Genomic DNA, 13,492 nt, shown 5'->3' on the forward strand with positions numbered 1-13,492 from the left:
GCATGCCACAGTGGAAGAATATTTTGAGCTGAATTTGAACACCGTGGACTCTAAGGCCATGCTCTGGGAGGCCTTTCAAGCTTACATTAGGGGGATATGTATTTCCAAGAGAGCTGGCATTTTAAAGGACCTCCACTGCACATTGGCAGGGTTCGAGTCCCAGCTGGCTGCCCTGGATGCAATTCAGAAAACTTCCCGCTCCGTATCCGACATTAGACATAGGGCAGGGCTGTTTATTGAATTTCCGGATGCGGCTGAGAGGGAAGATCACTTCCTAGGGAAGTACGCCATAGCCCGGCAGTATGGAGTAGTTGAGCACCCAGGCATACACTTGCGAGATTGATTCACCCTTATCAGGGACCCTTGTATATCACAGCTCTAGTCGATTCTCGGGGCAAACTGATCACTGACTGTATTGGTATTGTGGATAGAGTGTTTTTTTACTATCAGGAACTCTACAAAACTAGAGTTGACCCTGATCCGGCACCTAGTAACGCTTATCTCGATGAGATAGCCAAGGTATGGCTGGATGGACCACATAGGGATTTTCTCGCTGAGCCTTTTACGGTTGATGAAGTGCTCCAGGCCATCGAAGACATGGATGTCTCAAGAGTGCCTGGTCTCGAGGGTTCCCTAGATGTTTCTATAAAATTTTCAAAAAAACTCTTGCCCCACATCTCATTGATTTGTTCCAAGAGGCCATTGAGTGCGGTAGGTTGCCCCCCCATGTTGCGGAAGGCGGTTGTCACGCTCCTTCCTAAATCCGGCAAAGGCTCGCAGCTGTGTGAATCTTACAGGCCCCCTCACTGCTCAAATTTGATTACAAAATTCTAGCAAAAATGCTTGCCAATAGGCTCTTACTGATTGTCGATAAGGTGATATAGCCAGCACAAGCAGGTTTTTTCCCCCCGTCGGTCTACAGCATGAATTTACACACGTTATTTGCCACCCTCCACCGTGTCAACCCTTCTCTCCTGGAGGCGGCAGTCCTTTTGGATGCCAAGAAAGCTTTTGACTCCCTGGAGTGGCCCTTTCTTAGAGCTACGCTGGTGCGGCTTGGCATCGCTCCCTGGTTTATTTTTGTGATATAGTTATTATACATGGGCCAAACTGGCAAAACTCAGTTAAATGGCTCGTATTCTCCCTCGTTCAAACTGTCTAGAGGAACCTGGCAGGGATGCCCCCTCTCTCCCCATCTTTTCATACTAGCAATGGACCCCCTTGTTCGGCACCTTTTAGAGAAACATCACCATAGGGGTATTCAATTTAACACAGGCCCCCTATTACTCACCCTTTATGTGGATGACGTCATTCTTTATGTTCGACAACCGGACAACAATTTAGACCCGATCCTTCGGAATTCACCTGCTTTGGCTCCCTGTCAGGATTGCAAATGAACTGGGGGAAGTCTGAAGTATTTCCTTTGACTGATGCCCGTTGCAATCGCACTTCTGAGTTTCCCCTTAAATGGTGCGACAAATCTGTCAAATATGTGGGCGTTCACATTCATAGGGATCAATCCCAAAAAATCCAACTCAATTATGGGCAGGCCCTGGCGAAACTCTCTGACAGTATAGACCGCTGTTTGAAGCTTCCCTTATCCATGGCCAGCAGAATGGCTTTCATCAAAATGGTTGTGCTCCTACAATTTTTATATTTGTTTCAGCATATTCCTATTCCTTTATATGGAAGCTTCTTTGCAACTCTTCACTCTCACTTGCTGCTCCTGGTGTGGGGGGGGGTGGGTCAGCCCAGGGTAAGCTGGGACACCCAAACACTGTCTTTTAAACGTGGGGGATTCGAGGTTCCTAATTTCTGTATTTATTATTTGATTGCGCGGTGTAGTTTTTCACACCACTGTTTTCACACTGCCGTTCGAGTTCCATATATCAGGCCTGAGGCAGATCTAGCCCTTCCCTTGTCCCTTTCAGCGCTATTGCCGGTGGGGATACCGCGTGACACACAGGACTTACAAACCCTTTCCACAACCAGCTGGGCATGGAAACAGTTGACTCGCGTCACCGGGACGGCGCTGCCATATTCTCCATCCCTCCATTTAGCTGGGAACCTTTAAATTCCCATCACCAAAGAGGCCATAGTACAGTGCACGGTTTCAAAATTCAACTTGAGTACTTTTGGGGACCTTTTTCCGAACAATCGTATGTTTTCGCGTAGTGATGATGCCCGTTTTACGAATGCCACCTTTCTTGACCATTTCATTTTATGCCGTTTATTGGGTGCTTTAAGGTATACAGTCCCGACTTATCCGGTGGAGCCACCTGACTTCCCTCCATTATCTCTCCGTATTAATGATGTCAGTGGTGACCACTTAATGTCCAAAATGTATAAAGCTGCAATTGCTCTTCTTCCCCCTAGAGACCAGAAACTGCAACAGACATGGGAGGGCGACCTAGGCCATCCCCTATCAGTCACCCAGTGGTCCTTCTGTTGTGACCAAACCCATCAGATCTCTTTTAAATATAGGCATACATTGATACATTTTAAATTTCTTTGGGGGGCATATGTCACACTTTGCATGGTCCACAGTATGGATTCCTCCAGAACTCACGCATGTCCTCGCTGTAAGAACCCCATGGCAGACTTTGCTCATATGGCATGGTCCTGTTCCAGGGTTGACCTGTTCTGGGATAACGTTTTTGAGGCGATCTCCTCAATTGGGCTATGTCAGAGATCTTCCCAAATCCTGTTGGCATTTTTGCGCTCTCGCGTTATTGTTGGCCAAAAGAGAAGTTGCCATTTTTTTGGGCAACAAACGCTCCCCCACGGTTAAGGGCTGGCTGTATAGCATAACTTATTGCAACACCAACTCGAAATTGTATGCCCAGTTGCAACCCCCTGCCTTTCGCCCACTTGATACTTGAGAGCCATTCAAGCTGTATCTCTTAGATAAGAAGTCAGTGAGCTCGCAAACTGACCCAGTGCCCTCCATTTCGAAGTAATGTTGTACTTGTGGTATTGCTCCTACTTGAATGTGTATGATACCAGGGTTATTGTACAATTTGAACTGATATGTTGTGGCGAACAGTGTATAATTGTGGATTTTAAGATGTATTGATTGTCTTTGTTGGGAAAAAACTTTAAATAAAAGGTTAAAAAAATGGCACCTGTGGACTGCAGCACCTATTGTGCACACACTACAGTGACAGTGTAAACATGGCTTCAAGCCTACCATTGTAGTCTGACAACAGCCTGCTGCCTAACAAACTGAAGGTTTTGGACTTCCAGGTTTGAGACTAATACCCAAAGTAAGACTTCTGACTGGGTCAAACCTGGCTTCTGTATCGCACCCATTTTCCATTGCAGTCGGTCTCAACTCATGCATGGCTCCTGGTCTACCACGACCAGTTGAACGCTTTCAGCTCTATTTTTTATGAAAACTCCCATAATTAATATCTTCGGGTCCACTTACTAGATTTTTACTATTTTCATACAATTTAATTTATTAAATTCTACTCTATTTTTTTATTGGTTTTGGATTTATATTGTGTTGTGTTTTGACTTAATAACTGTTTTGGTACTGCATAAATATTGTACATATATCCTATAAGGTTAGCCTGGTTGCTCTGGGCCACAGCTACCAGGGGGGTGAGCTCAAGTTAATTTAGTGACTTTAATGGTTCACCCTGACAAGGATTGTGTGCTTAAGGTGGGTGGTCATCCCTCTTAATTAACAACTCACTTCAGACAGTCACCATCTTGAAATGTCCCAGGAGCTGTAGGGTTGGGGCAGGGGTGAAGTGATGAAGTATCCTAGGATTAGACGGAGGTTCTTACCTTCTAGAACTTTCCACCACCACTTAAAAACCTGTGCACAAGGGAGAGAGTTTTGAGAAGGAACTTCACCTGAAAGCGATGACTGCAACAAATGCCAGCTGGAAGGAGAAGCTACCTGACCCCACTGAGAAGATGGGCTGAAGGACCTTTACTTCAGCTGCACCCAGGACTGGGAGGAGTTTTTCCAGGGCCAGTGAATCTGATGGCCTTATGCTCCCTGATGAACAGTAGGGGGAATGGACCTACTGAGGAACTCTGGATGGATCCCATAGGGCATCTCTTGACTGGCCCCTTACTCTACTGACACACAGGTGCCCAGCAAGTAGCCATAAGGCTGTGGGGCCTGAGGTGTGCTGCAGGGAGGTTGCTCTGCTTTTTGGATGTGAAATGCTGTGGAAGATGTCCCCCAAGTATGAAAGAGCATCAGGAGTCCATGCAGGCGTGGCAAAGGGAGCCTTAAAATTATAACTAGATGGAAAAGATAAGTGTAGAGGCCAGTGGCCTGATAAACTACTCCTGGTGGCTAGAGCTCTCTCCTGGGAGACAAATGAGCCATAGATCAATAAAAGCAGGCCTGTGCTGCTGGAGAAATTGGCCTCAAAAGCTTGGAGTCCCTGTGGAACTAGTGTATGGGAAAAGGTCAGGAATAATGCTCCTTCCCAGAGTCATTTTCACATTAGGGAAAGGTGAATGGGGTCACTGGGGTTGAGAGAAGACAATCCCAAGGACCCCATCCATCCTACCTTACTGGGTGCTCCTCTGCTCTTCTGGTGCCTTTGTTGGGGGAGTAGCCATGCCTGACATAACTGTTACTACTGCAATGGGTACTACAGAATTCCCTGCTCCCACCAGAGGTAGCCTCCTGTGGACGGGAGAGCAGAAAAAGGTGCCGACTCCCATGCAGAACAAATGAAGGGTGTCCTCAGTGCGAGGAGCAGGCGGGGCTGCAGGGACTGGGCTCCTCCCACAGCCCCCTACAATGGCAGTCCTGTGTGCCCGACTGGGCATGCTCACTCACTTTAAAAGTAAACACTGCACAGAGCCATAATCGTTCATAGGAAAAATCCTCTGAAAAGCAGCAAAGACACTTTTTAGCTATTCTAGGCCTGGGGCCAAGGAGCGAATCATAATCTTTTTCGAAATTTGTATATTGGATTTTGTGATGCTCTAAGAGTCTGCGGAATCATTACCAATATGTTTGTGGGGCTGCTGAAGTGCAGCACCACCCCCTGGATTGTACACCAAAAGTTGCCCTATGTCTCCTACGGGTTTTACAGGCGTCCAACTGTATTAAAGTTTGCCTTGAGACAGTCCTTTTGCTCATGGGCTCTGCTTTTTTGGGACCCTTATTGATTTGTCTTAAAGCTGTATTAGCAGCAGTGTAAAGAGTCCACATATTGTTTAATCAGCTAATTCTGTTTTGAAAATGCTTAAACGCTCATAATACATAATAATGGTATGTCATTGAGAGATGCTACAATCAGAGAATGTTATTATTGTGGTTTTCAAGGAGTTTTGATGTCGTATCTATTCTTACAATTGTGATGACACCCTGACAAAGCCAGTAGGAATGACCTTTTATGACTGCAAACTTAGATATTGTACTTAGGCATATGCTAGGAGTACTGTGATTTATGGTTATGGTTTATTGGGTACCAACTGTTCCGCAAGTGTCACCAAAGGTACTTACAACTACCTAATTGGGCATATTTGTAAATGAATGCATAGTATTTGGTATGTGTGTGTAATAAAAGAAAAAGCTCTGACTAGACAAATATTTATTGATTGTTATTGCTGCGTATCCGTAAGTGAGGTCTGAGCAGCCCTTGGACTGCTCTGATCCTCTATTTGAGAGTCAAGTTCTACAGTGAGGGTCTTGGTTCCCAGTAAAGTGAAATTTGCAGGCTTTTTACTGCTGAAGGACTCACATTCTTCATACCTAATAACCCAGTCTCTAGCATACATGTGTACAATGACTTAATCATCCCTCTACATCCCACTATTATGTACACCATCAAGTTTGTCTTCTTTCTAAGTTTGGCATGAGCTTCAATACATTCTGTGACAGTTTGAAAGTTCTGTGCACTAAATCTACTAATCCACTCCAAATGGCCAACTCCCCTCATTGTTTCGAGACACTGGTTACCAATAGGGAGATCTGACTCTATAGAAGTCGATTTCATCTCTTTTTTTCAACTATCAATCTCAATGCATCATTTTTGTAACTACGGATACGATAGAGTAATGGCATTTTAAATAGTCTATTCCCAATAGATCCAATGAAAAGCCAAGCCTTCAATCCCCACCCTCAAACTGTCCTTACAAAGAATGATAAAGCTCTTCAGCCAGCTGTACACTAATTCCAAATCTACTGAGATGATTTTAATGCCTTTAAAAGATTTATGAAACCCTGCACATGTCACTTTCTGGGCGAAATGTCCACTGAGCTTCCTTTCAAACATGCTTAACAGCCAGGAAGAAGGGGATGAAGAAGATGCTTATGGAGAAATCCAGCTATGGAGCAAATGACATACTCACAATTATTTTGTACAGCCCCAGTGCATTACTGCAATTAGATTTCTCAAGTACCAAAAATCTAACAGTGGGAGATAAAATCATGCTTTTGAATTAATCTTCAAACTCTTGCTTATGCTAGCATCCTCAATTGTATCAATGTAGAGGTCATAGTTAACATATTTTGGATTTGGTGTAAAAAATAGAACTGTCTGTAAGGTTCAATTTTTTCTTAACTTCTTCAATGAACCTCCAGTGCTAGAAGATTTAAAAGCATGTGCCTTGATTGTCCAATGGTGGTTACTTCATTCAGGTACAATAGGTAATTTTAAAAATAACAAATGCTTTCCTATAGCTGCATATAGTTATTGGCTATGCTTATTGCTGGAAAGCTTGTCTACAATTAGGAAAACAAACTTTATACGGTTATGCAACCACACGATGGAAGATAGTTTATCTGTTTATTGTTTGGATCTCTGCAGATGGTGTACACATCCTCCTCTTTTTCTGTACATATGTGAAGAAATGCAGTGAATCCTGTGCAGTCATGCCACCAGAAAAGGTGCATTAGCCTGTCGGCAACCACAATTTAAAAATGCAACAGAAAAGGCCATACCTACCCCGCGCACAGAATTGAAGACAAGACAGGAAATGAAGTACCCCCATCTCCAGGCACGAGACAGTATTTCTACCTCCAGTGTAAGGCAGAATGGAGGTTGTATCCCCCCTTCCCCAACCATCCCATGTGAAAACTACTCCAAAATAAACAGAAATTTCCTGTCACTTGCTATAGGAAATAGTTGCAGTATTCTGGTTCAACAACACCCATGAAACTCTACCAACTCTGGGCATGTTGTAAGCCTAGAGACCCAGGGGTATCCAGGGTGCGGTGACTTGCCTGTATCCCAGGCAGTTTCCCTACCTAGAATACCCTGCAAACATCACAAATATGCATAAAACACCCGATTTCCTTTCTTTTTCAATGGGGATGGCTATAATATTTTGGCTTATTGTCGATCAACACCCAGGGAACCTTACCAATCCTAGAACTTTTTGATGAATATCACATGAATGGAGCAACACTGAACCCATGTAAAGACCTCAATGACCCTACATTGGCTTCACATGGTCCACGTTAATTCCAGTTCCTGCTGCAGTTCTTTATTTTATCGAGATCATAATGGAAATGCTGGGTGGCTGGACCTTTGTCAATCCCCTCAAATTCTAAATCTTCCCTTATAGAAAGGTGAGACATCAGTGATTTAAGCCAAAGTTTGATGTTTGCATGGCATTCTAGGTGAGAAAAAGTATATGACTCCACACAAGCCACATCAATTGGATTGCCGTGCCTGTCTAGTGCTTAGAAAGGTCTTGGGTTTGTAGGTTTGTTATGGGTGCTGGCTGGCCATGGACCTAGATTAGTGCTTAATTCCAGCCAGTGGTTTCCAGTGCTCAGCACCGGCACTTAATAGTCAGCACTGGGGCCTGTGACAGTCTGCCACAAGTGGGCGCTATCTCGCCACAACAACAGTTAATTTTTGACTCAATATATAAAAAACAAATATAACCTGCTGCCCAAGCCATTTTTATAGCTTTGGGGGCCTGAAACAGTCCGAGTTGTCATGCTTGTACCAGTGTGATGGTTAGTAGTTGGGTTGTTACTATCATTGGCAGCATGGCAGGGGTAATGTGTGGCCCAAGCTAGAGTGTTCTTCTGACGAGAGCCCTGGCACTTACTGTTTTGCAAATTAGGCACTGGCCCAGATACTACAGCTACCTACATCTCCAGAAAGATTTTAATTCAGTGAAAAAATCTTGATTCATCTAATTTGCATTTTGGGTCTTTTCTGTCATGGGTGGTAGTTGAATCCCCAAAAGGGGGTACTTTTCTATCAAGAGATGTATTGAAACAAAATAGTAGAACATTTGTTATTATCTTTTGAATTTCTCTCAATGTTTATCTTTCAAATGTGAGTCAGAGTGCAAAAAAGTACAGATTCTGCAATCCCCTCCAAATAAGAAGATATTATGGATAATCCCAAATTCATCAGATATATAAAAAATAACCACTATTCCTAGAATTCTTAGGCAAAATAAAAAATGCAGTTTCCTTCATAGTCATTTTTCATTCATATGATTTTCCCATATGAATTGATCTATGGTAAATACCCAATGAAAAATCATTATAAGCTGCAATTATTTTGATGGTCTGGGTATTGGATGTTTTTGAACAAGGAAGAAGTGTTATATATCACCGCTAAGAGAAAACATCGGCACCTACTTCTATATTTCACTCTTACTGCTCATATTGGATTTTGATGTTCAACAATATGTTATTGGGCAAAACCATGAACTATCTACACCAGTGACCACTTTCTGAATTTAGAACTTTGTAAACGTATTAGAAATGTACAGCTTTCTGGGTTCACCCATAGGTTTTACATATCTTTTTGCATTAAGCTGCAAGTAGAAAAAGACACACTTTCTTGCACAGCACCTTTTTTCCATAAAATAAACAACACCATTTTGGCATATTCCAGCAAATCTGCTATGCTTTCAGAAACCCAACATCTGGCAAAAAAGGAAGCAGATTTGGCCTGGATATCTTTTGCGGAACAAAATATGTAGGATTATGCTTAACCTCTTCAAATATGAACAAATGTGCTCAATACTGATGAAGGGAAAGTCCCTTCACTTAAATGCTCATTTTGCCCATCCTTTACCCTTCAAAACGTTTTACAACTAAAGTGAAATCATGTTCTTCCAATAATCATGATTTTTGATTGGAGGGGGAAACGCATTTGAAGCCCTTGGCCAATCTATCACTTCTCTGGAAACCTGAAAATTGGAGTAGCAGAAATCATCATTGCACACTCGAAAGTGCAGCTTGATGAAACAAGTATACTTCAGACCTGCACTGTAATTGTTGGATATATATAATTTTTGGGATTATTTTGTAATACAAGGTTACATTTTATTTAGTGTTAAATGTTTCTGTAATGAGGATGGCTTGGTCTCACATGTGACCTGTAGTTAAGTCTTGCACAGCACAAGAACTATGATAGATTAAATAGTTGGTTGATGGTCATCTCCAAAAAAGATGGAAGTTAGTAAAAAATGGCAGAAGCAACACAGAGTTTTATTTATAATATCATGCGAAGCTTTTGTCCATCTACTGCTCTCTGTATGTGTTAAAGCATTACATGTTCCTTTTGGTAGAAGATTGAATCAGTACAGACAGTAGCATCTGCAGGATCCAATGGGCATTTATATCACAATGGCATAGCCTCCCTCAAAAAGTCAGAGACTGCATTTTTCTAACAATTCTTCCATCTGTGGATTATGCATAGTATACAATGTCAAATGTACTGTTGATTAGTCTTCATTTGATTGAGTCACTGATTGAGTATTGACCAAAGCACATAAGGACAAATATACTCCAAATTGATGAGTGTACCGATCTGAACTGATCAGTTAACTATTAGTTAAGCTGCTATGTGACCCTGTAAACCATCCCAATATGTGAATATAAGGCAATGCATTCAGATGTATGTGTTACTCTGTTATCGCCACATGTCAATGACAAAGGCTTTTTATTAAAAACAACATTTACTCATTAACAAAATACCACATGTGTTGTTATATTTTGAAACTGGACAAATCAGATTTTTGGTAGTAGAGCCTTAGTAATAGCTGAATTGTGTGTGCTTGCTTTTTTTAAAATTGTATTATATTTGTCTCAATGCAGAATGCATGCAATGGGTGTTAAACGTTCTATTTCACATATATTTTTCTCATTTCTATTTTCTAGGATTTGGATTAGCTTTTAACTTGCAACCCGCTTTAACAATTATTGGAAAGTATTTCTTCAAGAAACGACCAATTGCCAATGGAATGGCCATGGCAGGAAGTCCTGTATTTTTGAGCACGTTGGCACCCCTAAATCAGTTTCTTTTCAATATGTTTGGCTGGAGAGGTAGCTTTCTTATCCTGGGTGGACTACTTTTGAACTGCTGTGTAGCTGGGTCTTTGATGAGGCCCGTTGGACCTAAACAAGCTATTACAAAAAAAGATGTTGAAAAAGCTCCAGTGGAAACCAATGCCAGTAATGCCAAAAAGTTGTCAGTCCTTCAAACCATCAATTCATACTTAGACTTGTCTCTCTTCAAGCACAGAGGATTTCTAATATATTTATCTGGAAATTGTATCATGTTCTTGGGTTTCTTTGCCCCAATAGTATTCTTAGCTCCTTATGCTAAACACATGGGAATTGACGAGTATTCAGCAGCATTCTTGCTTTCCATTCTAGCATTTGTGGACATGTTTGCAAGGCCGACCATGGGGCTAGTGGCAAACTCCAAACTGATCCGCCCAAGGATCCAGTACTTCTTCAGCTTTGCAGTCCTGTACAATGGCATTTGCCATGTATTGTGTCCATTTGCCAGTGACTACACCGGTCTGGTGATATATTCAGTCTTCTTCGGTTTTGCCTTTGGAATGGTCAGCAGCGTCCTCTTTGAAACGCTAATGGACCTAGTTGGAGCTGCTCGTTTCTCCAGCGCTGTTGGCCTTGTGACAATTGTGGAGTGTTGTCCTGTTCTGCTTGGCCCTCCTCTTGGCGGTAAGACATACTAGTTCATTTTCTAGACCTACATGTTTCATTTCATGCTACCATGTCTACTACCGAAAATAAGGCAGCAGTTGTGTAAGTATTTATTTTATTGATAAACTGCAGATTTGCTGAGTCGTCAGTGCGCTAGTAAAGAGTTAACGTATTTCATATTTATCTGTGTATGAATAAGCATTACTTCTTTTCTCGTTTATTCATTTTCAATGAAACAGCATTTTCTTGGCCAATCTACTTAATGTCATGGGTTTTAGCATCTACTTGCTTTCACTATTTTCAATTTGGTTTTGAGTGCACCCTTGAGCCCCAGCTGGGAAATAACACTAGCCCGTAGTACAAGTACATTGTTGTTGCCTTATTGTTAGAAAGCTAAAGCCCTCCTCCTCAGCAACAGTATAAATTATTTCTGATACACGAATTGGTGATTTTTTTGCTAGTTCTGTGAAGTTACATAGTTGCTTTTAATTAATAACTAAAACATTTTATTAGCTTGTTGTGACTAATGTTTGAGTGGTGTCATATTAATCTATCATAGTCATTCATACGCCAGTACCAAAAATAGGCTCTTCAACGAGCACAGGTATGTAAAATGTTCTATCTCATTTTCATGTCCACAAAAATACCAGGTTTGTCCAGGGAGCTGAAAAACGTAACTTCAACATTTTAACCCCTCGATGCATTTGTTAAGAGTGATTGCAATGAGGCAATTAACATTTTTATTTCGTAATTCCATTAACTTTTTATTCTCAAAAAACCTATTTAAAAAATGTAAATCATTCATATTAGACACTAGGGCCTGATTACGATTTTAGGTGAGTCCAACACCGATGGCTCATCGGTGGTGAACCCACCGACATCGGCCCCTGCGGTCCGTCCTCCACATTATGATGCCGCCGAGGGAGGTATCTGGTGGAGGAACCATCCGATGCACTACCGACAGGCTCAAGGAGCCCATCAATGCGTCAGAGGTTCAATAAGCCCTACAATGAGGGTGGTGCCCGCTCAGACACTACCGTAGGTATTACAAGTGACTTTGGGGGCCCCTATTAGGGCCCCTTTCTCCCCTGGCCCTCCGCTATGGGGCCTAGTGGCACCTATAGTGTCCCCCTAAACATCCCTGCACCATGTGGCAGGCCATGCATGGTTCCTGCCACAAATGTGTTTATTCGCTATTTGGGTGAGAGCTGCAGCCCGCAGCACATGCCGCAATAGGAAATATACACATTGTGATGGCCTTGTAGGCGGTCGCATATTAATCCAGGCAGCGGGACCACCAACTTCTCGTCAGATGGTCCAGTCCCTGCCATGGTGTCGGTCGGGCTAGAGTCTGACCAGCATCATTATCAGCCCCCTTGTTGTTCCTTTTACCAGATCGATTCCTTACTAGTATATGCTTGTATATAACACCTTGTTAATTGCAAGCATTCCTCCTTACAGTAATCATTTGGTTTACAGTCAATTGTTTGCCACATCAGTTTAATGCCAGTCAGCCTTTTAACCTTTTAACTGTCTTACAGCTACATTTCATACTGCTGGCCATATAACATATAGTCCTTTTTGTGAGAACATCTTTAGGCTTTATTCTCGTTATTATATGCTCAACATAACAACATTGTCTTCGTGTTCTAGCATATGTAATTCACTGTGACAAATAATTCCTATTCTGAGTGTTAAACTTTTAAATGATTCAGAAAAGGGGGTGGTGATGAACAGAGTGTCTGAATTAAGCAGACCACTCTTACCCAGTCCAAAGATCAGGGCTTGATCCATCACCGTTATTTAGCTCACTGCCCCATCCCAGCTCAGAACCTGGCTATATGCAAATTAGTCTGTCCCTGGCCCAGTGCATCATGGGAACAGGGCAGACCAAACTACCAAGCCAATTCTTTACCAGAAAGGATACAAACTACCGGGGACCGGTTTCTGGCATTTCAGCCTTGTCGGCCCGGCTTGCTTGAATCCTGATGGAGCAGTGAGCAAGGGACTCATGTCTGAGTATACCCTGCCACACCTATAGTGGCCAAAAACGATTCAGAAAAGGGGGTGGTGATGAACAGAGTGTCTGAATTAAGCAGACCACTCTTACCCAGTCCAAAGATCAGGGCTTGATCCATCACCGTTATTTAGCTCACTGCCCCATCCCAGCTCAGAACCTGGCTATATGCAAATTAGTCTGTCCCTGGCCCAGTGCATCATGGGAACAGGGCAGACCAAACTACCAAGCCAATTCTTTACCAGAAAGGATACAAGCTACCGGGGACCGGTTTCTGGCATTTCAGCCTCGTCGGCCCGGCTTGCTTGAATCCTGATGGAGCAGTGAGCAAGGGACTCATGTCTGAGTATACCCTGCCACACCTATAGTGGCCAAAAACGATTCAGAAAAGGGGGTGGTGATGAACAGAGTGTCTGAATTAAGCAGACCACTCTTACCCAGTCCAAAGATCAGGGCTTGATCCATCACCGTTATTTAGCTCACTGCCCCATCCCAGCTCAGAACCTGGCTATATGCAAATTAGTCTGGTTCTGGCCCAGTGCATCATGGGAACAGGGCAGACC

The 13,492-nt window shown here is 42.7% G+C and overlaps 1 protein-coding gene across 4 annotated transcripts in view; it reads left to right on the forward strand.

Moving 5' to 3' along the window:
- SLC16A7 (solute carrier family 16 member 7) overlaps positions 1-13,492 on the forward strand; it is a 579,533-nt gene that overhangs the window by 458,985 nt on the left and 107,056 nt on the right. For all 4 annotated transcript variants that reach the window (XM_078675558.1, XM_078675564.1, XM_078675573.1 and 1 more), the window contains exon 5: positions 10,121-10,930. In XM_078675558.1, the coding sequence (XP_078531684.1) occupies positions 10,121-10,930 (810 nt within the window). The remainder of the gene's footprint in view (positions 1-10,120; positions 10,931-13,492) is intronic.

This window comes from Lissotriton helveticus, chromosome 1_1 (genome assembly GCF_964261635.1).
Source record: "Lissotriton helveticus chromosome 1_1, aLisHel1.1, whole genome shotgun sequence".
In the NCBI taxonomy this organism is placed as follows: domain Eukaryota; kingdom Metazoa; phylum Chordata; class Amphibia; order Caudata; family Salamandridae; genus Lissotriton; species Lissotriton helveticus.